The sequence below is a fragment of the Rhodnius prolixus genome, unplaced genomic scaffold, assembly GCF_049639745.1.
Source record: "Rhodnius prolixus isolate KJV_2025 unplaced genomic scaffold, Rpr scaffold_6, whole genome shotgun sequence".
NCBI classification, from domain to species: Eukaryota; Metazoa; Arthropoda; class Insecta; order Hemiptera; family Reduviidae; genus Rhodnius; species Rhodnius prolixus.
Genome location: NW_027411634.1, coordinates 5,934,437 through 5,962,184, shown reverse-complemented (window position 1 = coordinate 5,962,184; position 27,748 = coordinate 5,934,437). Strand labels below are relative to the sequence as shown.

The 27,748-nt window shown below is 33.1% G+C and overlaps 1 protein-coding gene across 5 annotated transcripts in view; it reads left to right on the top strand.

Moving 5' to 3' along the window:
• Nucleotides 1-27,748, top strand: part of LOC141461151 (A-type potassium channel modulatory protein KCNIP2-like) — a 319,616-nt gene that overhangs the window by 241,272 nt on the left and 50,596 nt on the right. For all 5 annotated transcript variants that reach the window (XR_012462621.1, XR_012462620.1, XM_074141913.1 and 2 more), the window contains one exon: nucleotides 27,406-27,530. Coding sequence is in view for 3 of the 5 variants with exons in the window: in XM_074141913.1 (XP_073998014.1) it covers nucleotides 27,406-27,530 (125 nt within the window). In the remaining 2 variants the exon portion in view is untranslated. The remainder of the gene's footprint in view (nucleotides 1-27,405; nucleotides 27,531-27,748) is intronic.

Below are 27,748 nucleotides of genomic sequence, written 5' to 3'. Positions count from 1 at the left end.
TAGTAACTCTCATCTCCTTTAGTTGTAAACATCTTTTGGTCTATCACAACAATTTTGTTCAATTCAATCGACTATATTTGATTCCTTTTTGTACTTTGCACATGTTCTTTTTACCACCTAATTGAATGTAAAGTTATATTTTTAACTCTTTGCATACAATAGGCGAATCTCGCTCGAATTCCTCATAGAATCGTCAAAATTCCACTGGCGTATAGCGGACGCTACAATGATTACTTGCTTATTTTATGATCTGTAAAAATAAATATTGTCAAATACCAGAAAGTAGATGGGATTCTTTGATTAACAAAGAATTTCTTAGCCGTGACGATAAGTTAACTATTTTTCAATTTTTGAATAAAACATTATAGAAGCAACTGTGATAAATATTTTCATGTAATAATTAATTACGTTACATAAATACATTCATGTAATAAATATTTTTGCGTTAAAAAACACAGTAAATTTTCTTTTAGTTTTCCAAATACCAAGAAAGGATCCGTGAGCAAAGGGTTAAACCACCCTTTAATATTTCCCTAAAATTAGTTACCTCAAAATTCACAGAATAGCATTTTAGTTATTCATTTTGAGGGCAGCTTTATTGAGTAGCCTAAAAATTTATTAATATACTGTAATATTATTTACAGTTTACATGAAAATATAAATTCTTTGTACTAATTTATTATTAATTTGTTTGCAATGATTTTAAATTCTCCCATGTAGGTAATTCGGTGGTATTAACCACATTCTGGTTCTGGATGGGTTGTTAGCTCTACAATTTGGCTAACGATGTTGTTGATTACTATCAACTAATCTGGATTTAACCAAATTTTGTTTTTGAGGATTTGATTCATTTCTAGTTTTTCATTAGTAAAATTGTTCCAACTTCAAATTATCAAATAAAGCATAAATCTAGCATGAATAACTTCATCCTAGCATTAAATGGTTTACGCATGTTGAAAACAATCGATTGAATTTTATTTCAACATATTGTTTAGTTATAGTTGCATTGACGTGGGCGTGATTCAAATCTTGCATTGTTGCTGGCAGTACGCACTATATTCTGTTTCATATATTTTTTACATTCACCATATTTTCAGATTATCGCTTAGTCAATATTCTTATCAGTTCACACTTTATACCTACATTACAAAAGACACATTTAAGTGAAGAAGTGTATAGAGCGAGAAGTATGAAAAAGATACGGTCATATCAATGTACGCTAATTGAAAAAACAAGACTATTATTGTGCTTACAGTTGAGCAACTCTGACTCACAGGAATGAATTTTCCTAAAAGAAAAATTGTTAAAACAAAGATAATGAATTAACGTTTATCTAGTACTTACCAAGTTTAGGGAAACTCGAAGGAGATACTTTCAAAAAAAATGTCCCAGAAAAGTGAAAAATCAATTCAGTAAAGATACAAAGTCATACTTTATTATTAAAACGGTTAGTACTTGAATCGTTTGATTGGTAGTTTGAATCTCTAGTAAGATTTATTTTTAGCTTTTCATTGCATTTTCTTTCTTTTTTTTAATGGCTAGCCAAAAATTTTTTTCTCAAATTTCTAATTTAAAGAAAACCCCAAAAATTTAGAGTGAGGGAAAGTCGAGTGGTGTTTTCACACTAAATATTTTTCTCTTTGAAGCTACTTTCGGGTGAAAATTCAATTTTTTTTGGTAATAATTTCATTACTTATCCTAAAAAATGTTGGAAAATGGATAAAATAGCAAAATAAATGGTGCACCATAGATTCAGATGAATATAAAATTGGATAAATTGAAAAAATTACCTCCAACGAACATAAAAGAGGAATAGAATTATAATTAAAAATCGAGGTTGGAAACTGTAACTACTGAAAAGTAATTAATGGAAAATAAGCAAGCTGAACGGGAAAGCCCTTTTTCAGTGTAAGGGTTGCGACATTAGTAAATTAGGTAGTTTCAAACGTGGGTCCTTCTTTCTGGCAGATCTTTTATTTCCTTCTGACGTCACTTTCTTTTTGTTTCCCTTTGACGGAAATGCTGCTAAAACTGGGTCCAGTAATTGCATTTTAGTAGGAGGGAAAAAGAAAATATTAGAATTAAAACATTGAACACATGAAAGAAAATCGTTGTAAACTATTAATGAAAATTAATTTAGTAAAATGGTTTTTCCGTTTGAGATTATGAAGATTTTTTTTTACTTTCTGTAAGTTATTTTTTGCTCACCTTACAAAGAAATAATTTCCATATTTTTTTGAGCCTGTCAAAACATGCACTTAGATAAAATTAAAAACAATATATATATATATATATATATACGAGGGTCGTTTGAAAAGTCCGTGCAAAAATAAAAACTACTTAATTTTTTGGGGTAAACCTTTTTTATTTTTCAACATAGTCTCCTTTTAGGCTTATACACTTCGTCCAACGCTGCTCTAGTTTGTTGATCCCTTCCGAATAATAGGATTTGTCCAAGTCTGAAAAATAGCCATTCGTTTCTGCAATCACCTCCTCGTTTGAATAAAATCTTTTTCCCGCCAGCCATTTCTTCATATTGGGGAACAAATAGTAGTCCGAGGGAGCCAAGTCTGGAGAATAGGGGGGATGTGAAACGAGTTGGAACCCTATTTCCATTAATTTTGCGACCACAACTGCTGAGGTGTGAGCTGGTGCGTTGTCGTGATGGAAAAGGACTTTTTTGTGGGCCAATCGTGGGCGTTTTTCTTGCAGCTCGGTTTTCAAACGGTCCAATAACGATGAATAATATGCACCTGTAATAGTTTTACCCTTTTCCAGATAGTCGATGAGGATTATTCCTAGCGAATCCCAAAAGACAGTCGCCATAATCTTTCCGGCCGAAGGAACGGTCTTCGCCTTTTTTGGCGCAGATTCCCCCTTGGTAACCCATTGTTTAGATTGTTCTTTGATCTCAGGAGTGTAGTGATGTATCCATGTTTCATCCACAGTGACGAAACGACGCTTAAAGTCCTGCGGATTCTTCTGGAACAGCTGCAAACCGTCCTTGCAACACTTCACACGATTTCGTTTTTGGTCAAGCGTGAGCAATCGCGACACCCATCTTGCGGATAGCTTTGTCATGTCCAAATGTTGATGCAAAATATTATGTACCCGGTCATTCGAGATGCCCACAGCACTAGCAATCTCACGCACCTTCACTCTTCTGTCATCCATCACCATATCATGGATTTTATCAATGATTTCTGGAGTAGTAACCTCAACAGGGCGTCCAGAACGTTCAGCGTCACTTGTGCCCATATGGCCACTCCGAAAATTTTGAAACCACTTATAAACTGTTCTAATCGAAGGTGCAGAGTCACCATAATGTTTATCAAGCTTCTCTTTAGTCTCCTGAGGCGTTTTGCCTTTCATAAAGTAGTGTTTAATCAACACACGAAATTCTTTTTCGTCCATTTTTTGAAAATCACTCGACTTCCTCGATTCAAACGAATGCCAAACACAAAGAAATAGACCGATCTGGCTGAAACTTGGTGTGTGTTCTTCCAAGAGATGCTACTAACTAAACATAACCTCGATACGCGCCAGTGGTGCTATCTCTCTGACTTTGCACGGACTTTTCAAACGACCCTCGTATATATATCAAAGGTAATTCATTAAATTATTGAGCAATTTATTGTTAGAATCAATACAAAGACTGAATCAAATCGTTTATAAATTTTAAAATAGAATTTTATCCACCTAAAAAATAAGACATTAATCAACATTTAAGTTTATCTACATATGCAAAACAGTATGGGAATAGTAAAACTACTTCGTTTTAGAAAAATTATATGAAAGAGAAAAGTTGCAATTGTCTGTATTACAACTGCAGTGAAACATTCTCATTTCCACTACACCTTCTCCATGTTCACAGTATCAAATGAATCCTTGGGGAGTTTTTACTAAAAGTATGACTTTTCCAGCTGCCCTGGAATGGGTTTTACCACTCTAGTAAATAAGACTAGATGTGAACTAGGTTTTTCTTTTTTTTTAAGGGAAATCAACTTAAAATTTAAAAGAAATAACTTTTTACGTCTCGGAGAAAAGAGATATATTAAATTAAACTTTCTCGAATTGCTTTTACTACAATTATAAAAAGAAATAGATCAGCTGTATTTCACCTTAGATTTAATCGGTTGAAAACATTTTGTTTGGCTGTCTTTAGAGGTGGTACAACTTCTAAGTTAATTCTTCGTCTTCAAAACTTTATCTTCTGGAATCAAGAAGATGTGAAGATTATCTGAAGTGGTTTAGAAATGGTCCAAGCTTTAGAGCCATCCATTAAAACAAGCTTAATTAAAACTTTGTTTAGAAAAACAAACAAACAGTCCCTGCTTACCTTTAAATTCATTTTGAACTTTTTGGAAATAGGTTAAGCTGGAAGTTTTAAATAAGCTGTAAGTGGTTTTTTTAAAAATAAATATTACTGTTTATAAAAATAAAACTATAACCTGTATTTTATAAATAATTATTTCCATGTCAAGTTTAACTTTAGACAAACAGAAATAGGAAACCATATATATAATATATTATATTATAAAAATGATTCAAATCGCCTGGAAGTGACTTTCTAGCACAGAGAATGTAAGGTCAAACCAGGGATGCTGCAGGAATAATCCAATATATGACCCAGAAACCGGATTGACATTGCTCCAGTTCAGCCAGAGTGTGTGATTATATATATATATATTTATACCCCGTCTTACAACCTGGACATTATCCAGTCTTCGCCACTTTATTGCGTCACATTCCTCTTCCATTGTCTCTCCATCAATCTGTTCTTGTTCTCGATTGATATTATTAATATACTCTTCTTTTTTGGGGGGAGGGGGGTTATTTGTTCCTAGTTTGATTATAATTTTAAGCGGTCTGTATCTCCGATTATGTACCTTCTCTATGTATCATTAAAGGGCAACTCTGTTCTCGCCAACTATTAAGAGGAAGTATGCAGTTGGCCTTTACAGTTTGATTTTCATTGATTAATGCATCTTTCCCATGCATTTTAGCGAGGTTACTTTATTTAGGTTGGCCTTAGACTTGGTTACTATCAGTAAAAAAATTTATCTGCGTCTCAACTCTTGGTAGCGGACAATTTTCCGTCCGAAATAGGAAACATGTCAGTTTTCCTCCACCATCTTTCTTAAAGAGACAATGGGTTTTGGTTTCATTTTCACTTTATTCACAAAACTTTATAGATATCTGATAGATAGAGGTCACTATTTCACAATAACTGACATTTGCACAGAACATAATATTAAGTGAAGAGCAATTTTCATTTTCTTCCTCACGATTGTAGCTCTTAAACTTATCAAGCCGAAATGAAGCCACGATAGACAAGGCTGGAAATAAAAGAACGAACTTTTAGACTGAAAATTAACAAAGAACTTACTTAAGGCATATAAATATCTTCTTTTCGAATTCTTACAAAGTATAGCCTTCGTGTGGCCAAAATTTTGGTCCCTAAGAACTTCTATTTTCAAAACACAAATAACTTTGCCGGAAGTGTGAATCTTTTAAAAGATTTCTTTTTTTTTTTCTACCAATGATAATGTTTGAATAAAAGATTCATTAGTAAATTACTTATGGCAACAAAAATACATAAAATGTATTCCTGTTGCCGAAAGTACAAAGTAACTTTCTACGAATGAATAATGGAATAAGATTTGAAGAACCAAGGCGACAAGAAAAAGAGAAAAAAATATGAAAAATACAGGAGAAGTTAATATTAAGGAAAACAGAAGTTATTTTCAACAGAAATAAAACAAAAATCAAGATTCAGGTTTATGAGCGGAAAGAAAATAAATATATTTGCAGCATTCTTTTTGGAGGAAAACTGCCACCATTTCCTTCTCCAGTTTCCTCAGCAAGTCTTTCTGTTTAGCCAAACAAATTTTACTTGAGAAAATATTCCCGACTTTTTTATCTTTATTCAGCTTCTCATCCCCACTAAATCCAAATATTCCTCAACCCCCTTGTCTGTGCTTCTTTTCATCTTTTTTTAACCTTAAACCTTTTAAGGAAATATTTTTTCCAGTAAAATGGCGACTGGTTTTTCCAACGATATTTTATTTTATTACAAATACATGGATATTTATTTTTAAATAAAGTTTTTTTTTTGTTTTTTTTTTTCCTGCCGTAAATTACAGTAATTGAAATCTAATGTTATGGCAGTAAGATTACGCTGTCGGGAAAATGGAAATTTCGTGCAATTTTCTCCACTTATTAAATTAGAATTATCGCGCGGTGTGCCTTTTTAATCCTGATAAGTATTATCGCCAACGACCACATTGATTTCAACAATGACGTCGGATTGTTGGCGTCATCATCACATCCCTTGAATTGGTGGAACAGCTATGTTCTAGGGTTTTTTGCTAGAGGGAGCCCAAGTCTTCTATATCCTCCTTTCAACTTATTACTTACCTTACCTTACCGACAGGTATTTCTGTGTGTACAAACTCTCTCTCCTAATTGCCCCCACCTTGGTGGTGTTCTATAAAAAATAGTAATAACAACCATAAAAATCTTTTATTAAAACATAAAAAAAAAATGTAAACTTAACGCCCAGTTTAAATTGAAAAAGAAATGTTTAGATAAAAATGTCAGAAAATTAACTTAAATTAAAGAAAAAAACTCAGGGAAAGCGCGCTGTCAGTGGCCAGCCTTGATATTATAACTTTTTTAAATTAAAAAAAAAATAAAAAAGAGATTTAAACTTTTGAAAACTTAAATCCACAGCATCCTACATCACAATATTCTGCCTTTAATTCATCACCATCAATCCTAGAGTATGGGCAAAGAACAAAAACAAAATTATATATAAAAAAATTATGAACTTAATTATGTATAATTTTATAAAATACATAGACTCAAATTTATAATTAAAACTCAAATCAATAGTTTCGGTACTCAAACGTTTTATAAATCGGGAAGAACTTGTTTTTCACAACCAATACAAATTTCAATAATGATTCCAAAAAAAAGCATTTAGAAGTCTGCTAATAATAATTCTTGGATTTATCTAAATGTGTTCAAATAGACGATTTGATTCATACATCATTGTAAGAAAAGTATTCGGTGAGATTGTCGATAAAATTGTAATTAATGAACTACTTAGTTGGAAAAGAGGTCAGTGATAGAAGAGTGCTGTGGAAGGAACAAAAGCAAGTTGGCCTGGAGCACTCCATTCGAAGTTGGTTATACTTGGGTTGGGAGTAACCACGTGACATTACGAGGAGGAGTTTTTCAAGTTAGCTGTAACTCTAATTGAACGAGTATAAAAGAGAATGGACCCATATACCCACACACAGAGCATTGCTAGGAAGTACTTCCATGTTGGGCCACAAGATAAAGTACCTCACTTACAAAGTACACTTCCTTAACTTTGTAATAAGCTGCGTAACTTTACAAACTGGCCGGGCCGATGATACACACCTTTCAAGTTCTGCAGCAGAAAGTTTTAAATATCTTTTACTGGAAAATGGAGAACGTGCCCGTGATGTCTCCAAGCTTTGTTATCAACTCTGACAAGATGTGTTTACCTCTGAGATAATAAAACTGTTAATCACTACACCATTAAGCTGCGATTTGAGGGTCAAGTTTTCTTTATCGGCGACAAGAGATACACTAGACTAAACACTCACTGGACATGAAAGGCAAGGCGTATTCCAGACAGACCTATACCCATATAAGTGGACTAAATTGATTCTGAACTTTACGCTGTGCCGGAGTAGCCAGAGTTTGTGTGATAATCCAGAGTTGTATAACGTAACTCCTTTTCAAAATCCCTCTAGGTCAGGGGACGGCAACCCGCGGCTCTTTTATCCAAATTTTGTGGCTCTTCAGCCTGTCCAAAATAAATTGTATATTTCAATTTTATTGAAACAAATGCAAATTTCATTTATTAAAGTAAAGATATATTTTCAAAAAGAATTTTAAATTGAGATTTGGTTTGAAATTGAATAGAATTATATTAAAATACAGTACGTAATATAGAGGACTGCCGCCATTTTCATTCAAACACAGGTTTAGTTATTATTTATTTGTTTATTTACTTTGCAATATGTGAAAATAAATATATAAAACATTTAAATGTTATTGAATATCATAAAATAATAATTTTTTGAATACAAATGATCTACATACAGCTTTTGGTAAGATTTATTAAAATTATTTAAGGAGAAATGGCTCTCTACTTGAAATAGGTTGCCGACCCCTGCTCTAGGCTGCATTTAGTTCAATTGACTGCTCCTAAAATTCCTTATCTCTTGTTTAGGAGTGCATTCAACATTTAGTGCACCGGAATTAAACTTGAATAAGAGCCGAGGAAGTAATGGTTGATGACCAACTGGCTACGATGCTTTACCTTAGACGGTCTAGATGCTTCGTCCTCTAGATCCTCAGAGGAGGCATAGAAATCTCCAGTTCCTCTAGGCACTTTAAAAGAGAAGTGAAGTGGAAGTCGGCAATTAGGGATAACTTTATTCCTAAGTGCTGCTATCTTAACTGAACCCTATAAAGTGACTCACCTTCAAATATTTTGAATACATTCAAACTGTGGTAACTTGGTAGATTTTATTCCCAAATTCCCAATATTTAACCACAAACATGCTCCCCAGGAAAGCTCTAGTTGAGTGGGAATTCAGCAGTTAGTTATTGACTCTGATGCAACTCACTCCCAATATTCCCCCAGATATTCTGAGGATAGCTCCCTCAAATTAAGAAAACCAGCCATTCCAGCGATGTTCTAGGGAGTCTAAAGGGTGGCTAGGGAGAGGGAGAGAGGGAAATATAATTAAACCATTAATTACAAATTAATTAATTATTATTATTTTCCCTGCCCAACTTGTTTCGTCCAATATCCAATCTCAAACCTCTATTTGTAAGCTATAGAATTTCGAATGAAACTGGGGCAATTAATAATCAATCATATATTAATAAAGACTACCTCTGGCATTAAAAATAAATTAATAATAATTTATTTTCTTGAACTTCATTTATACTTGAGATAGCAATATTTAAAAATAACCAACAATAAGTACTTAATAAAAACAGCTAGTTAATTACAACACTGTGCAATTTCAATAATATCTGTGCGAGAGTATTGACTGAGAATTGTATCCAATGGAAGATGATGATGTTTATAATGAGTTTCATGGACAGGAGACTCCAGAGAGTCGTGTTGTCATCATTAACAGAGACCCCGTTCTCCCTCTTCGCCACGTCCTGTATACTGGAAATTAGTGTTGGGGGAGCTGCCGCCATAGACACCATCCCCGGGAGCTTGATAGTTCTCCAAAGTACCTATTCTCATTTCACTGGCAAGTCCTGTCTGTTAATAGGTCCGCTCTCTCTCCTGTACCATCTTACCTTTATACCAGGCACCTAATTAGTTCTATTTTTAGAATTTGATTAAATCATGGTTTCGTGGAAATAAGCCTTGTGAGAAAATTGTTTTTTTCAATTTATGAGCACCATAAGCATAATTTAGAAAAGCTTTGTGATAGTTCAAATTGGACCTAACAGTAAGCTTTTTAATATAATCAATCAAACTTAAGTTCCTCTTTATTAAATTGATTTTGTTTTATTTTCTGACGATCGGCTGCTGTGGCATTAGAGCTTTCAGTTAATTAAAATATGAAAAATCTTTAAATTAATTATTGAATTAGTCAAACTTTAATCGATCCCACTAGCCACAAATAATCTTTAAAAGGACCCTTTCTAAGCCCACAAAAAATTTCACCAACATCTGTCCTGCTAATTTTTAAAGGGCACAAACTTTTCGTTATCATCTGTTTCAATAGTGGAGTACCTTCCAAGAAGTGTCTCAAAGAAATGGCAGTACAAAGCTGTCTTCTGTTTTTTTACTTACAAAGGGCCATCACACATGTAGCCTCCATTTAGTACCAGAAATCTTGCTTAACTTGAAGAAGAAGAAAAAAAAGAGGCCCTATTCTGCTTTCTTCTCTACCTAGCCCTTTATCCCTACAAAAAAGTTTCTTAGCTACAGAACATGTACAGTTCTTTGTCGGTTTAATGCGATGTTTATACTTACTGCAGTAATTTTCAGATTCAATTCTAACTTCTTTCTTTTTAGTTCGTAAGCAAAAATATGCGAAGAAATAATTAAGTAGGTACTTACAATAAAAAAAAAAAAAAAAAATTTCCTTGATAACTAAAATTGCAAACTAATTTAAAAAATTTTACAAACAATAGTTATTTATTTAACAAGTGTGGAAAGTAGTACTTTTCCTCACGCGAGGCAGAGTTTGCACGCACGAGCGAGCGAAGCGATGCGAGTGCAAGTGCAAATTGCCGAGTGTGAGGAAAATACTTTACACTAGAGTTAAATATTATATTTTTTCTGCAACCATTTATTAACTAATAAAATTAAAAATTTCATTTTTACAGTCTACAAAAAGTAATTTATTTATTATAAACATTTATTGTTATATTACAATTATTTACATTACTTACGTATTTACATTACTTATTACATTTTCTGCTGTTTCTTTTATTGATGGAGGAGTGATTTCTAAACAGGCATCACTAGAATCCATTTTAAATTTCTATAAGGTAACACTATAACCTTTTTAACTGTTATAATTAAAAATATCTACTTATTTATTAAAGTATTATTTTTATTTCTATATTCCTTTCAATTTTTATTTTATTTTTTAATTATTTAAATAAAATAAATTTAAATAAGCTTATTAAAGTTTTACAGAAAATATTTATGTTAATAACAAAACTTCTTATATCAAGGAAGCACAATAAAGTTTTTCCACTCACTTGTGCGGAAAGTGACACTAATGGGAATTTCCCTCCACTAGTGTGGGAAGTTGGGCATTACACAGCTGATTTTAATTGAGTAATGAGAACTTCCCTACATGGTTGCAGAAAAAAAATATTAATCTACTTACATACTGATTTAATTCCTTTACTTCGTGCTGTTGCTCATTCTCCAACATTATTGGACCAAAATCAAACTGAAAATATTTATTTATTTATTTTTTGGTTTATTAAATAAAACACTTTACATAAAAGTTAACTTAATTATGTAAATAATTTAAAGAAACTCCTTAAATGTGGTTCCAAAAATCTAAAAGCTCGCTTTTATGGAAAAAGCTCTCGGAACAGGAAGAGGCACTGCCAGTTAAGGGAATATTTAAGTTCATTATTTTTGGTGACTGAATCATAGTTTCAATAGGATGAAAAATTAATGCCAGTTTCAGTCATTATAAACCGAGCTTTCGACCGAGGGACTACGGTCATCTTCAGGTCTAATTTACAAAATACTGTTTTACATCATTAGAGGGTTGGTGTGTCTTTTGTCTTGTCTGTTCATGATTCTCTAGGACGAAAGCTCGGCATAATCAAGTCAATAATGACTGAAACTGGCTTAATTTTTCATCCTATTGAAATATTTAAGGCTATGTTAGTGGCCCCAAAGGGTATAAAGATTAATGAAATATGAAGTTTGAATTTTCTGCAATTTTTTAATTTTGAATTAGTGAGCATAATTTTATGTACATGGGACACATTCAGAGAACATTTCCTTTAGAAAAAATCTTTTCAACACCAGGAGGACCTCAAATCTCTACATAGAAAATTTGGGCCAATCTCTGGAGTCCAGTTTAACCGCTCGTAACTCCTCTGAGGTTGCCATTTAGGCTGGGGGCTTCAGCAATCCATGCGAATGACTTATCTCCCATTAAGTAATTCACATAACCCGTCATCCTTGTCTTAAGAATCATCTTTGAGGAAAACATTTCTTAGTCCAGATATCTCTTTTCTTCCTTATGTATGGTCCCATTTGAAATACTGAAGTACCACCATTAGACAAATTTATTTCCAATCCTCAGAAGCTTGGCTCTTTTACCTGCATCTTAACCATTGTCACCATTCTGAGAAATTACAACCATATCTTTAAAAAAGAAAACGTAAGATCGTTAGAAACGAACCTTAATTGACGGCCCAAAAGCCTGGCTCCTTCATTGCAAGCACCGTGCTTTTCTTAACTATAAATTAAAACAGAAAAATCTTCTGCAAGTAAACCGAACCAAATTAATGCATGAAAAAGCATGATACGATAAAAGAGAGTTGCACTGTGTAAACAATGCACTGATTGTGGGGATCCCACGCTATAAATTTAATTGCTGGCTATTCCCAAATAATTTACTGCTGAAAAATAAATAACCTCTCCCAGATAATTCCCAGTTTTATTTCTAATTAAATTGCTTCAATTAAGTTTAAATATTTGCAACTCATCCTTCTGATTTTTATTTAATAATTTACTTATAATTTGTATTTATTATTTAAATCTCTTATCATTGGATTTACATAATTAAAACATTTGAGTTGAAATACTCAACCATTATACTTTCTTTGGTAACCGTTTTAATCAAAACTTTAATTTTTCTAGATAATAATAAGTCTTCAATCTAATTTACAAATTTTGTGAAGAACTTATTGATCGTAAGCAAGGTGATTTTCCAACATAATCGGCTGATAAATGTGACATAAGCTTGGAACTTACAGACATAAAGCTCTTGTGTAATTTAGAGCTCAAAATAAAAATAAAAAGGAGAAGCTTAAAGTCTCAGTACAAGTAGAATTCTTCTTCAACCTTTCTTATAAAACTACAAAAAATTTGAAAATTTAGTAATGCCCATACATCTGGTAAACTGCTTTTACTTCAGAATCTTAGATCCTTAGATCCGTGAAAAGTTTGTAGAAAAACTTTTAATTATAATTCTGCAAAGTTTAGTTAAGGTTTGTTGGGTTGTTCAGTTCAGTGTACTCCTCGCGGCCTAGAGGGTCTGCTGTAGCACCTACTATTTTGGAGCACCTCTTCCAGTTCTTTCACTTTAATTAGATTTATAGAGTTGATGAAAGGGCTGCTGGTAGAAATCTTGAGGGCGTGAGTTTGCCTCTTCTTCTCTCCAAAAAGGACGCAAACCCCTCTGCCTTTTTTTTTTTTTTACACTGACACAACAGAAAAGTTTTGTTTCATCATCTTTCTGTCGATAACCTCAGGCTTAGTCGATGTCTCTGGTGGACTTTGCGCTACTGCTTGTGATTAACCAGGACGTACTGGCCTACGCTTATCCGGGAAAAGCATCCCATAAAAGCTATAGCAATCATTCTGTACTAAACTTAAGCTGCAGCTAACAATAACTTTAAAAGACCCAAGATTCTTGCCGGATGTTACCCCTGTAATTGACTCACTTTAATGAACCCAAAAGCTTTGTTCCTTCCTGTAGACAAATGATAATTTCTTTAATTAGAATTTTGACTGAAACTTTATTCCATATTACTACAAAGGAAAAATAAGTTGTCTTTTCATTTTTCACTTCCATGTTCTTGGACAACCATCCATCAATCATGAAATTCTTTCTCTTAAACTCGTAAAAGGAAGTTAAAAATTGAACTATAGTAAATCGCAAGACTTGAAACCTCTTTGCAAATTTTTATTTCAGGTTATTTAAGTCTAAAAATAAGAACATCTGTTTTTAATTCAGCAAAATTTAAGCGAACATTATTTATGGCGAAGCCATTAATTTTTCTTCTATTTTCTGGCCAAATTTTATAAGACTAAGGTAATACCAGTAGTAAATAGGCCTGGTTATTAATATTCTGGCACAGAACCCAGAGAGGTAGTTCCAATATTTTGGTTAGTTGCCAAGAATTAATGTCTGTGGAAGACCAACCAGTCAAATGGTTATTAACGAGTATTAGACAACAAGGGTTGGGTTTGGTACATTCACTGTATGAATAGCTTTAACTATTATGGTTGAACATTATAAACCAAAATGATAATTTAGCAGTTTTTTACTTACAAAAAAAAACTTATAAGGATAATCTTCCATTTAGAGCAAAGAACATTCCACTATTCCCTACAATCTTCTGGCAGAATGCTGTCTATCAACTGTTCTGTTTAGGCAAAATTTTTGAAATGGGATTAAATTTGAAAATAATTCAAATTCCAGACTGAAATGTCGTAAGTTTTCCTTGGCCAAACTCTTCTTCCATTACTCGATGGCTTTTGCAGTGTACTTATCTTCTTATATCCTCTCCCATTGTGGTTATTGCACACCCTAAAAAAAAAAAAAAACCTCTAATTCCTGATAAAGGAATCACTGACTTTCCCCTTCTGCTTAAGACGACATGTCCTACAGTTTGTATCTGGTTTTGTTGATCTAGAAAGCATGTTTCTGGAGAATAGAACAGATATTAGGAAAAAATTGTTTTGGGTACAGAGTATTGGGGACGAAGTTTATGAATAAGTTAAGCAGCATAAATCGACCTTCGATCACCATTCCTGATTACTTCCTCCTTAATCTGGACCACCTTTTTTTCCCCTTTCTGTTGGCCTCTGCTAGATTTTGGTTTGTTTTGTTTGTTTTTTTTTTCTAAATTAATTTCTTAAATCTAGGTACCATAATTCTTCCATTGTTGAGTCAGTATATCACAGACAACAATTTTGGACTGTTCTCCACGTGAATCATCTTCAAGTGAATGGAGTTTCGAATATATAGGCTTCGTGACCGTAAATTATTAAACTAAGGATTCAAGATTGGCGAGGAATCGGTCAAATAAAAAACAACTCGTCTTTTTGCCAACGTTTCGACATGTTTGTATTTTTGTATTTGTAATATCCAGGCCCTGAAGAAGACAATATATTTGTCGAAACGTTATCAAAAAGATGAGTTGTTTTTTATTTGACCGATTCTTCGCCAATCTTGAATCCTTAGTTTAATGAAGTTCATTTAAATTCACCTGCCTTTTTCTTTATAAAAATAAGAAGCATAATCTTTTTGAACCTTCAAAGAATTTCCGTTGATACGATAAACCTTTTAATAAAAAAACGAAGAATTTATTGGTAGCAGAATATCGCAGATAATCCCTTCCGACGAAATATCCATCCAATTTAAAAAGTCACATAAAACTAAACCATTCCACAGATCAAAATGACCATCGACGCGCGTTATTGCTTATTTTAACGAACTAATAAAAAAATATATATATTGATAGCACGCCATCTCTAGTATTTTTCCTAGATTTTCCAATTTTTCCTTTCTTCAAGATGTAAAAGATGAATCCTACCTGCTTTCACGAGTACTTTTGCTCCTGCTTTAAGCTAAGTTTTTCTGACTTAATCAAGCATTAAGTGGAATGAGAAGAGAAGGGCTTAGAATATAATGTACTAACTCAACGTATAAACATTTTTTTTTTTTGTATCATTTTTGAGCCTGGCGGAACAGCATAATTTAGAAAACAAAAAAAATTAGATCGAATTTCCTAGTTACTTATTAAATAAGTTCATTTAAAACAAAGTACAATGATGCCCATGTTTATACTAAGTACACCCCAGTGAGAGGAGACTACTTTAGGATTGAATGAACCATTCCTTTACCAAGTGGGAAAGCCCCAATATCTCTCTCCTTTATAAATCACATAGATATCTACCTCGCCAGCAACTTCTCAAGATGTTCATTCACTTCAATGGTTGACACTTCAATAAACTGTACCATTATTCTGCCTCAATGATTTTTTGGACACAATGTGACATCAACAACAAGTGGTCCATTGATCAATATGTTGTTGAAAGTAGTTTATTGTTATGGAGAAAATGTAGATCTTATAATAGCATTTTTTTTTTTAAAGTTTGGTTAACTCAAAGCTGTTGAGCAGCTACTGAATTTCACTATTTTCCAGATAATTTCTGTCTGCTTATACTAATTATTACATTTATTAAAAAAATATTTTTCCAGACAATATTTAAACAAAAAATTACTTAAGTAAGAGTAAGTCGTGCGAGTGTGCACACTATACATATTTTTTTACTTCCTCTTTCTTCAGAGGAGAACCAGAATTGCGATCTTGCCCCGTTTTCTATATAATTATATTGTTGTAGGGCTGGATTTAAAAAACATCTTTTTTCTTTTATTTTTTTAAAATTTACACCTGTGTAATATTAATTAACTTTTTTTATTTATCCCTCGTAGCACACGTAGTTATGGTATCCCAGACTGGTATCCATTTTTCATCCATCATTAGAGGTAGATTACTCAATTTGGTTAGAGATTTCTGCTTCACTTCCGTTACAGTCCCGCGTTACTCTTGCTAAGTCAACACCTTCTATATTTAGCATTATAATATTTATTTACTAGAAGGTCCCTACTATACAGGGTGATCCATTTAAAACGCATCAATCGCTAATAACTTTTTAGGAAAGCGGAATTTCGAAAAAACCCACGAAGTAAACTATATGTTTTTTTGGTTTAGTTTTCAAATTTCTCGCCCCCGATGCTGTATCTTCATTTTTGGCGGAGTTACGGCCAAAAACCCGATTGGGGTTTCATAAGGACCAATGGGTTTGACAATGATTATGAAAACTACATAAAATACTGTGAAAAATGACGTTAACCCAGTTTCAATATCCCTAATATTAGTTGAGATATTTAAGATCAAAGTTACATTTTTATCTATTCGTGATCGGTTTTCGATATTAATTTTCCACCAGAAATACACGTTTTGGGAGGTCCTCTGACTGCAAAAAATGTTATTTGTGACACAAAGAACAATAATAATAATAATAATTGAAGATTTTAAAAAATGTAATGGTTGTGAGTAAATCAGGATAAATTTGTTTTATCATCAAATAAAAGCAATCATCACATCATTTTAACGTACCCCCGTATGCAAGACTTCTTAACCTATGATTACTGTAAGAATATCTTGCCAGGGTGTTGGTCTAGTGATCAAGAGCGTGGATTTTTAAGTGGGAGGTCCCCATTTCGAATCCCACGTTTGACTACATTTTATTTAAAAAAGTGTTATGATGTATTAAGTATTGTGAATGACTGCACCCTCGGGATTCGAACTGCGGATCTCCCACTTAAAAAACCACGCTCATGACCACTAGACCAACACCCACTCCTCCCTGGCAAGATATTCTTACCTTAATCATAGATCAAGAAGTCTTGCAAAGTAGGTGCATTAAAATGATGTGATGATTGCTTTTATTTGATGATAAAACAAATTTATCCTGACTCACCCACAACCATTACATTACACTACATGTTTTAAAATCTTCAATTACTATTATTTTTGTTCTTGGCGTCACAGATAACATTTTTTGCAGTCAGAGGACCTCCCAAAACGTGTCTTTCTGGTGGAAAATTAATATCGAAAACCGTTCACGAATAGTTAAAATTGTAACTTTGATCTTAAATATCTCGACTAATATTAGGTATATCGAAACAGGATTAACCTCATTTTTCACAGTTTTTTATGTAATTTTCATAATCATTGTCAAAACCAGTGGTCCTTATGAAACCCCAATCGGGTTTTTAGCCGTAACTCCGCCAAAAATGAAGATACAGCATCGGGGGTGGAAAATTTGAAAACTAAACCAAAAAAACATATAGTTTACTTCGTGGGTTTTTTTCGAAATTCCGCTTTCCTAAAAAGTTATTAGCGATTGGTGCGTTTTAAATGGATCACCCTGTATATAATACTGAAAATATAGGGTATTTCAAACTGAATTCTGAAGCGAAGACCCCAGATCCCTTAGATTTCCTCCTTACTGCTCACTGCTCACTGGATAGTATCGGTCTATGACGAAAAGAGAGTACTGTACGGAAGTCGGCAGTGCGCTGAAAAAAAGCTCCGGGCTAATATCCGGGAATAATCAATAGAAAAAAAAATGACACGCAAAACTGGAAGGAATATTAGAAAAAATAAGACTGTCTGACATGAAATCATTAAAATACTGAATTGCTGTCATTTACCATAAAAACTTTTAAAATAACTCCAATAATTTTTTCCTGTATGACGGTATACTTCAATTTTTTCTATATAACTATAAATGTTATCATTTTCTTGTATACATAAATAACAATGGAAAGAAAATAACATGAGCAAAAAAACAATGTATAACGAGGAGCTACAGTAGAGTAAAGAAAAGTGTATAACAGTGACATTATAACTGCTTCTCTCACTACTATACATGTTGCTGTCGTCCTCTTTATAACCTGTAAAGGGTCTTTTGTGCAAAAGATAGAGATTGGAATCTCCCCAAGGGTTTTATAGTATACACTCCCTTTCTCTCTTGTAAGGGCATACTTGTAGAAGGGTCTGAGCTAAAAATACATACATGAATATATGGGCTATGCTAGTGAATACTAGAGCTATGGGTTTTTAAAAACAATTGAGACGTGTAATTATGTCGTTCATATATTTTACGTAACAATTATAAAAGCTTTACTATGTACATAAATAATACATAATGGATTATATATGTATGTAACTGCTCACTATCAATAAAAATTATCATCAGGCTACCCCTACAAGGTCCCTAGTCCCTTGCTGCATTTAGGGTTTTTTTAAAAAATAACTAAGCTCATTTCATCAACAATTCAACGCTAGATTCCGTTTCGAGGAGATCTTCGGCATCCTCATGTGAGTGGAAATTATATTGCAAAAGCAATTGGTAAGACCACTTAATCATAATCTTGCCTCCTTAGCTGCAGTGTTTTGGAGAACTGAGTCTTCCTCATAACTTTTTCCAACAGATTATTTAAAGTGTAAGAAGATTGAATTTAAAAAAACCTTTGGCTGGAATAGGATGATAATAGTAAAGCTAAGGGTTGATTCGTTTTAATGTTATTGCTGAAATGTGGGTTGTTAGGTCGTATACTCCGAAGTAAGTTGCTGTTGTTGATTTTTTTTTCACTTTAGGAAAGCTGTGCGGGCCTGAAAAAGCTTTAGAAAACGTCAAGTTAAGTTCCCTCCCACAGAAGCTTAATAAATGATTATAGTATATTAGAGCAAGAAATTGCCGTCTGATATAATATTTTATTTGCTTACCCATATTATTTATTTACACGAGAAAATGATAACATTACTTGCCCTACCTTGAATAATTTGTTTGACTCGTATTTACACAACTATGAATACTCTCGTCAGTTTACTGCGCTCGGAGATCTTCATGACATTCCAAAACTGAATAATATTCACAACTATTTCCTAGACGCCATGTCCCTAAGGGATCTTATCAATGAATAAGTCTTCCTTATTCAGCCAATAGTTTGGTTATTAATATATCTATGTACCTAAATTAATAATATAATATATTATATAGAATAATTGTCTCTATAATTTATAACTGCAGACGAATGCATATATTATTATAATTACATTATGAGCCACTTAATTAGGAACCAACTTCATTAAATATAGTTAATTTAGGTTTTTAAGAAATATTTGAATAAGAAAGTTACTAGAAGAACATAAAGACTGGGGTACTAGAGGTCAGCAAAACCATAACGGAATATACGATGAGTGGTACCCTGGCAAAAACCTGAAACTACTTCAGAATACTTAAACAGTTTATAAACAGGAATAAGCTGTAAAAGTACCGCACGTCCTGTGGTTAAGATGATGATGATGATGGAGACAATATAGACGAAGATGGACACAATTAGAAAGACAATGTTCCCTTGGAGGATAGTAGAAAGAAAAACTACTATTTATAAGTCAAGATTAGCACATCCGCATTCAGTAGATAGGTTCTATCACCAATAATAATTGTCCTTCTAAGGTAATAACGATAGTCTCTATACGGCAGGTATTTATCTCGGAACTACCTAGTTAAGCTGTTATACTTAAAAGAAACCACACAACTACTTTGCTGGTAACTAGAGAGAGGATAACATGGAAACTATAAGAATAGATGGAAACTTTCTATATACAGTAAACATTGATTCTTTAGTCTTAAAAACAGATTACCATTCTTCCTTATTATAATACTCTCAACATTCTAGCTTAAACTTTTTCTGTATATTTCGTCATTTTAATAACATAATACAAGTTCATAAACTATAAAATTAAATTATAGTGACACTTTAGGAGGGAAACCCTCCCACAGAAATGCCTGAAAATTATTTTTCCTAAAGAAAATTCGAAGTTTAAAAACAATTTCAATTCTTATTTTCGAGGAAAACTAAAAAAAAAAGGTGAAAAATGTCGAGGTGGAAAAACCTTCAATTCCTGGCGGCTTTTAATTTTTTTACTAGGATAGGTAAAATAAGCGGATAGAACCGTACAATATGTACACTGAAATTGGGATCAATCTATAAATCACTTTTATTTGTAACCTTTTTTTCCAGAATGAAATGGTTGGCTACAGTTGGGACTTTAAAAATTGAGTCCTCAGTCCTCAGGGTTAATGGGTAGGCTGTGTAGATAGGGAGTGTAGGCCATTTCAGTTAACATGCACATCCCACTTATATCTCTTTGAACTGAAGGGAAATGCCGATCGGCGATTACATGTGTGCATGAGATAACGTACCCTGTAGTCATGTCAGAAAAAAATAAAATAAAAACGAGTATGGTATACTTCATATCAAGAATTAAAGATCAATATTACGAAAACGAATTTCCCAGCATTCGGACCATTTATTGAGTAGCTTCCTTATAAATACATCTTGCTGGATGTAGAGAGAAGTTATTTTTCTGTTCAATTATTCACTGACTTTCAAATTTAATGGGATTCTCCTCTTTCACTTTTATAAGGAAATGAATATATTAGTGTCATAAGTGGATTGACAGTTTTTCCCGTTCTCCTTGACTTCCCTAATTTCTGAAATGGGTTACCTACTTATTTATTTCTTACTCCAGAACTGAACGGTCATGAAAAATTCACCAATACCCATCTGTTCAATTGTATTTATAGTGACTATATCAGTAACTTTCTCAATTTTTTTTTTTATTTTATTGATCAAGTCACTGACCTTCACCGGACAGTGAGCTATAAGAAGCGCCTAGGAAGAAAAAAAAAAATCTAGGGGCTAGCAGTTGGATTCGAACCTACGATCTCCGCGAATCTCAATTAAGAAACTTTGACAAGATTACAATACATCCTCTTGGATAAGAGAAAATATCAATCACTTCTTGCTGGAATGTTCTTTCTATAATTCACTAAGGAAAAGATTGTTAAATTGGTACATAAGCTCCAATAATACTGAGATTTACACTAATTTACTCGATATTGACAGCAAAGATAAATTAAACAGTCTGTTTTATTTCATTTCTGGTGCTCCAGATGAGATGCACAGATTTGTAAGATATATTTAACAGCTATAAAGAAATTCCGCCGCCGAATAATAAACTCCTATCAGTATCAAATTTAAGTTATTTTTTGTAAATATATCAGTTTTCGTTATATTTCTTTGTTTTTAAGAAATAATTGTACGAGGGTTGATTTTGATTTTATATATCTTACTTTTATTTATCTTTGTATTTATCTTTCACAAGTGGAAGTAATGGGTAGTGGCTATTTCTTTTTATAATTGTTATTACTAGCAGAGGCCAAACTCTTGCTATAGAAATGTATCATTTCTTATAAGCAATAAAACAAATAAATAATAAAAAATACATCCTCTTGTAACTAAGTGAGAGAAAGATTTAAGTGATTTTCAGCCTAATGTTGAAGGTCAAACCGAGATAATGAGATCACTTAAGGTGAAGTCTCCGCTACTGTAATGTAATGTGTTGATTGAAACAGAAAGCTAAACAAACCTGACTGTTCAACAGAAACTGTAATTGTGATTCTGAAAGCCAATTACAATGGCCAACATTATCCAGTGTAAAGTGAGTTAGTTATAGCTTTCTCTGTAAGGACATTGTTACATATATAAACTCGTATGTTATTATCCAGTAACAGCTAATGTTCTTTCGCCATGTAATTGTTACATTTACAACACAGATCCATTCTGTCTTCATTACTGCAGTAAAATTGATCCCATTACTACTGTAGGAAGCTTCTACACTATCATCTAGGTCAATATTAGCTTCTTTCCTGTTTCTAATCTTCCTGTTTGGTGAAATAAAAAAGAAAATCAAGCTGTAAATTTCCTATCGTAATGCCAACATGTTAAGACCCCCAGAGTATCGCACTTTGTCTCTTCTGGTGAACAGAAGTGGTAGAAGGAACCAGATCTGGCTCATACACTATGGAGTCTATCTGCGTTGTGTAATATTGGGATAAATGCCAAAATTGGAGATTTTCCCAGTCACATTCTTTAGACATCACCATTTCCTTTCTCCGTAGCTAACAGTTTTCTCTCTCTTTCTCACACCCTATTTACTTTATCTTTATCATCCTTTCAATAGTCTTTATCGTACTCTTATCGTTATTTTATACGATTTTACCAATCCTACATTTCCCTTAGTTTTATGCAATGGTGCAAGGTCTTTTAAACCATTTATTTATTACACGCCCAAAAAAACTGTAACAGGGCATATGTTTCGAACATTTGGAAGTTTGAGAGTTCAAAAAGTTATTTTTGCCTATGATTTCATAGCCTATACTAGTAGCTAAGTAGCAACCTTCAACCAATACTAGTAGCATCGAGTCCTCTACAGTGGTTCATTCCAAAAAATAATATTGCTAGATTAGATTAGATTAGGGCGGCCTCGAGGCCTACGCCACTGCGTATCTATTGTGGCTCCCCAACTTTAGAGCTCGCCCTCCAGACCCCGTCCGTTTAATTAGACTCTTAATTGTGGAGAGCGACTCCTGTGTAAAGCTCGCAGGCCTTGATTTTTCCTCTCCCGAGAAGTAACATCCTTAGCCATACGAGACCCTCGCACTGGCACAAAACATGCAGTGCCGTTTCCTCCTCCTCCTCCTGACAGAACCTACAAAAGGCTATCATCTGCCAGGCTCATGCGATGCATGTGTTTTCTGAGCCTGCAGTGGCCGTTCAAATAGGACTCTACAATCATTCTTATAGCCGCAGGTTCAGACTCTTAATGCTGGAGAGCGCCTCTTGGGTAAAGCTCACAGGCCTTGGTTTTTTTCCTCCTCGAGAAGTAACATCCTTAGCCACACGAGCCCCTCACACTGACACAACACATGCAGTGCCGTTTCTTCCTCTTCCTAACAGAACCTACAGAGGCATTTGCCAGGTCCATGCGATGCATGTGTGTTTTCTGAGCCTGCAGTGGCCAGTTAATAGGCCTACAATTATCCTTATAGCCCCACACGGACGTGGCAGATTAATTCTGCAGTCAGCCTTGACCTTGAACTCCTTCGCCTGTTTCTGCCCAGTTTGTGGCAAGCCACCACTCCTGCACCCACAAGTTAATGGCCATAGACTTAACACACTTCGAAACCCCAAAACAGGGCTCCGGGCCAACGAAGTGTCCCGCAGAGCCTTCCCGGGCTCAATAAATCTGCCACTTCGTTTCCCTTATATCATGAATGACCAGGTACCCAAACCAGAAAGACCTTATTTTGGTCACTAATTTCCTTCAGGGCACTCAGACAGTCCCAAACCAGCCTTGAATAATATTGCTAACAAGCGAGTGGATTTTGAAATTAGTTTACAATTTTTATTTTTATTTTTTTAATCTTTTCAAAATTTATAATAAATCTTCATGAGAAAAACGTCAGTGGTTATTTATTTTTTTAAAGATTAATAATTTTATTGAAAATTTTCAAAATACTGTTATCATCGAAAATGATTTGAACAGATAATTCTAGTACAGATAATGGTCCTTGTTTAGACAATCAGGGATCTATACCAAAAAATCCCCTAATTATGAAAGGAAATGTGATTTATTCCTGTATACTCCCATATCTGGATTCTCCCAATAACAATTTGAACGCTAACGATTGCAGAAAAAAAAAAACATTAAATATTTGCTAATTTCCCTCTAAGTTTTAAGTTTAAACCTATTTCTATTAGTTGAATAAACGATTTATTGTAGTATACTACCATTTAGTGTAAGTAACTACTTGCCTCTAAGCATTCTTAGATATATTGTTCTAAAATAAAGAAAAAGCCCTAAAGAATAGCTACTACCACAGTGTCACAGATACTTAGAGAATTGTTTTTCTAGTATCACATTTTTCTTTTCTATACCACTCTTCTTTGCCCCTCAGTCACCCTCTCCTTTTAAAGACTGGAGACAGTAATTTCCCCCGAGACTTATAGATTAATCTCTTTTCTTTTTAATGGTCGCTTTTTTTGCGTTTACATACAACGGCCACAAATTTAACTCCCATAAGAACCAGAAAATAAAGAAAAGTATAAATAATAAAGTAAAGAAAACAAGCGATTAATAAAGGAAGACTTATTCCTATTAGCGTTAACAAATTATTATTTCCTAAACTTTTTCTTGATCATAAATCATTTTAAACAAAACAAACATTATTTTTAATAAATCTTTCTACATTTCGAAACTATAAAACCATAAGCTGCGCATTAAAAAAGTAACAACAAAAAACAGATTTTGGATGTTGAATTATTACCAGTAATATTCTTTATTACTAAGAATAAACCGTTTCGAAAGTCGGTTGTTGAGTGCGTAAGTTGGTTGTGATAGTAGTAAGACAAAATCGTATGATTGTTCGCATTAAGACCATCACAGTGGTGAATGCTGGACATTAGTTAGGATTCACTAAGATTGAACTGAATCAGCAATGGAGACGTGGTCAATTTATTGTTTGTTTCATCATTATTATTTATTTAAGATGCTACAGTGAGCTGTAATCTAAAATCCAAGGACCATCAGGAGGATTTGAAACTGGGATTTTCGCGTGGGAATACACTAACTATTGAGCTCTAAATCCTTCCCAGTTTATTTATTGTTAATTATTTTTATATTGACTATAATATTGAACTTCCAGAAGTATTGAAGACGTGACGGCCGTTTAAACAATGCTACAGAGTTGAATCCTCGTTATTATCACTATTATTGATGTAATAATATTGATAATAAATTTATTGGTATTGGGTTTGAATTAAGTATAAAAAATACCTCTCTACCTTTTTAATAACAAAATTAAAGGCTTTAATTGAATACAGTTTTTTATATTATATTGTTTGTTCTATTATTTCTTTATTGTTATTACTTTTTATTTATTTTTGGTGAGTTCAAATAACCGGGAACTGAAAACCAGATGGAAAATGATAACAGTTATCTACCTTCCTACTTTTGTGAGTTGTGTGCAGTTGAGTAGTTTGGTTTCAATGGCCACGTGAGTTACATCATTTCAGCTGAATGAGGAAACCCACACAATTTTTTCCCGATATCTCTTGGCTTGTACCGGTTGAGCTTTATCATAAAACCTTTGATCCTGTAGTGATAGATTTGTAAGTAGAAAATAAGTTCTTAATAAGTATCAAAATGTGGGGATCTGTGCATTTAACCTCACGTGTTCATTTGTTCCATTTTTCTGATTTTCTTGAAGTTTTATGTTAATTTTTCAGTAGGTATGAAGTTAAAGAATGAATCAATACTTAAAAAATGTAGCACAGATCCTTTCACACATATGTTAGATATAAGGTGAATGCAAATGAATCCACTTGAGCATGTTTTTAAAATAATGATTCTAATTTTGAAAAACATTTTAAAGAATAATAATAATAATAATTAAGTGCCATGTAGAGAAGTGGTTTATCAAATTCCCACAATTCAGCAGTTGAAACTCAATGAATTGCGAAACTAAATGTTTCGTTGGGGAATTATTTACTTATTGTTGGTAAACCAATCGCAGTTTGTGTACTGTTACGGATTTGTGCAACTCCTTAAGGCAATTACCCTCAATTAAAATACCAGTTTTTTCAAGCCAGCCTTTGTAAAGGTTCATTCAAATAATAATATTTCCTTAATGATGTTAAAATTCACGCTTAAAATGTTTCTATTTTAACATAAGGCACTCTTCATTGATTAATAATCTGATGATAAAGCTTGACAAATTCTTTCTTGAATCAGTAGGATTCATTTCTAACTAAAATATTGGATGAAATGTTAATCTTACTCTTTTGCTTTGTGGTAGTGTGAATTTAAATAAATGTCTTGTGTTTTCAGAATTAGATCAATACTTTTTCCAGTTACAGAATTCAAATAAGAGAATAAATACTGTTTCACGTAATTTACGAAGTCTAGATTAATTTATGATAAGACAGTTCTAATTGGCATTCTCAGAAATGGGATTTCATACTCTCAGATTGTTTAGTGGAATATATGAAGAGTTGTAGGAATGCTGCTACTGATCCTAAGTCCTCTGAATCTTATTTTCTTTCACCAAGAGCCAAGGTAAGCCAGGGTTCTAGCTCAGCCAGGCATGTGCATGATCTGTGTGAAGCATCCGAGATACTTGCTAGCTCAAACTTTAAAACAGTGTCTGTAAGAGGAATTTTTTTCAGAGTCAGTAGTATTCGTTTTAACTGTATTTCTTCTACATATAAAGCATGTCATGAATTTTGCTAAAAAAAATAACTTAATTGCAAACTGAGCAAAAAGAATTCTCGTATTATTTGAACACAGTTGAAAAATAGAAATAAACTTAGTGCTATTTGTAAGAAAGTGTTTAAAAACATTACAGAGCACAGTTGAAATTGGATTATTACTTCAATATGGTCGCCAGATGTTTGTAGAACAACCTAAATAAGTTTTTAAAAGCTTTATGTTTTTATTTTTCTCTCTTCTCGTTTTTCGTTATATTTTTTGTTTTTGTCCAACCCAAATATTTTTTAATAAAAGAGTGATGGAATGAAGTACTCGGCAGTTATCTTTTCCTCTTAAATTCATCCCTAAAGAACATTGCATTTTTGTTGACCATGAAAATCTCTCTATTACAGCAATTACTGAAGTTCTCACCGTACATTTGATTCAATACATATTGAAGTCTTCCTAACATACATTTTGTACAAGTGTACATTATAGTGACGTAAAAGGTAAGCAGAGTTGTTAATATATCGTACTCTATGGGAAAAAACTAGTTATTTCGAACCATAGATGTGGATGGAATTAATATTTCCATATTTTTATCATGAAAACTATATGTATCACAGCCAGCTATGTCCGTCACTTTCCATGTATCGTAGTACTGCTAACATGAGGTAAATTTAACTTACCTGCCTTATATTAGGCATGGACTCATGCTCAGAATGGTGACCCTATCATTCTTGGGCTGTAATGGGCGCCTTAAGATTGAAAAGTGATTCTGTTATAAATACTTCTTGAAAGGAACGATCTTGGTGCATATCCTAGTAGTTCGGTTAGGGGTCATCATGCCTACGTAGGGCTATTTTATTTGATCATCCCTTTATTACTTTTGCCCTTTTTAATACTTAGTCTCATCTTGCAATTCGACGAAACTTCTTTGTAATCATCTGTTTCTATTGTAGGGGAAGATCCTTAGAAAGGGGATCTGGAAGGGGAAGTATTACTACGTAATTATAGTATAAACATCTTCTTCTTTTTTTAACGTTACTCCTTATTTAAATAAGATAAAAATCCAAGTAATAATTATAAAAAAGCAACAAGAAAAAAAGGCCTATTTATGATTATGTTTGTTTTTAACTTATTTTTTTTTAATTACAGAGGAGGAGTTGGACCAGTTCAACATTCATGTCTCCAGGTATCGTCCAGAAGAGTTGACAAAATTGATCAAAACCACGAAATTTACCAGAAAAGAAATTCAACTTATCTATAGAGGTTTTAAGCAGGTAATAACAAAAGTTTATACATAGATTTGTAAATAAATTCTAGATTTTTTCTTTCCATAAAAGCTTAAGGATAAAACTTTTAAAACTTCAAGCTTTCAAAAGCTTAGCTTTTACATTAAAAGATAATTTTTTTAGAACTTTTAGACGCTTGAAGAAAACCGTAAGAGCTTTCGATTTCCTCTAGATATTTAGTATGTACGTAGTTTAGTTTCTGCTGA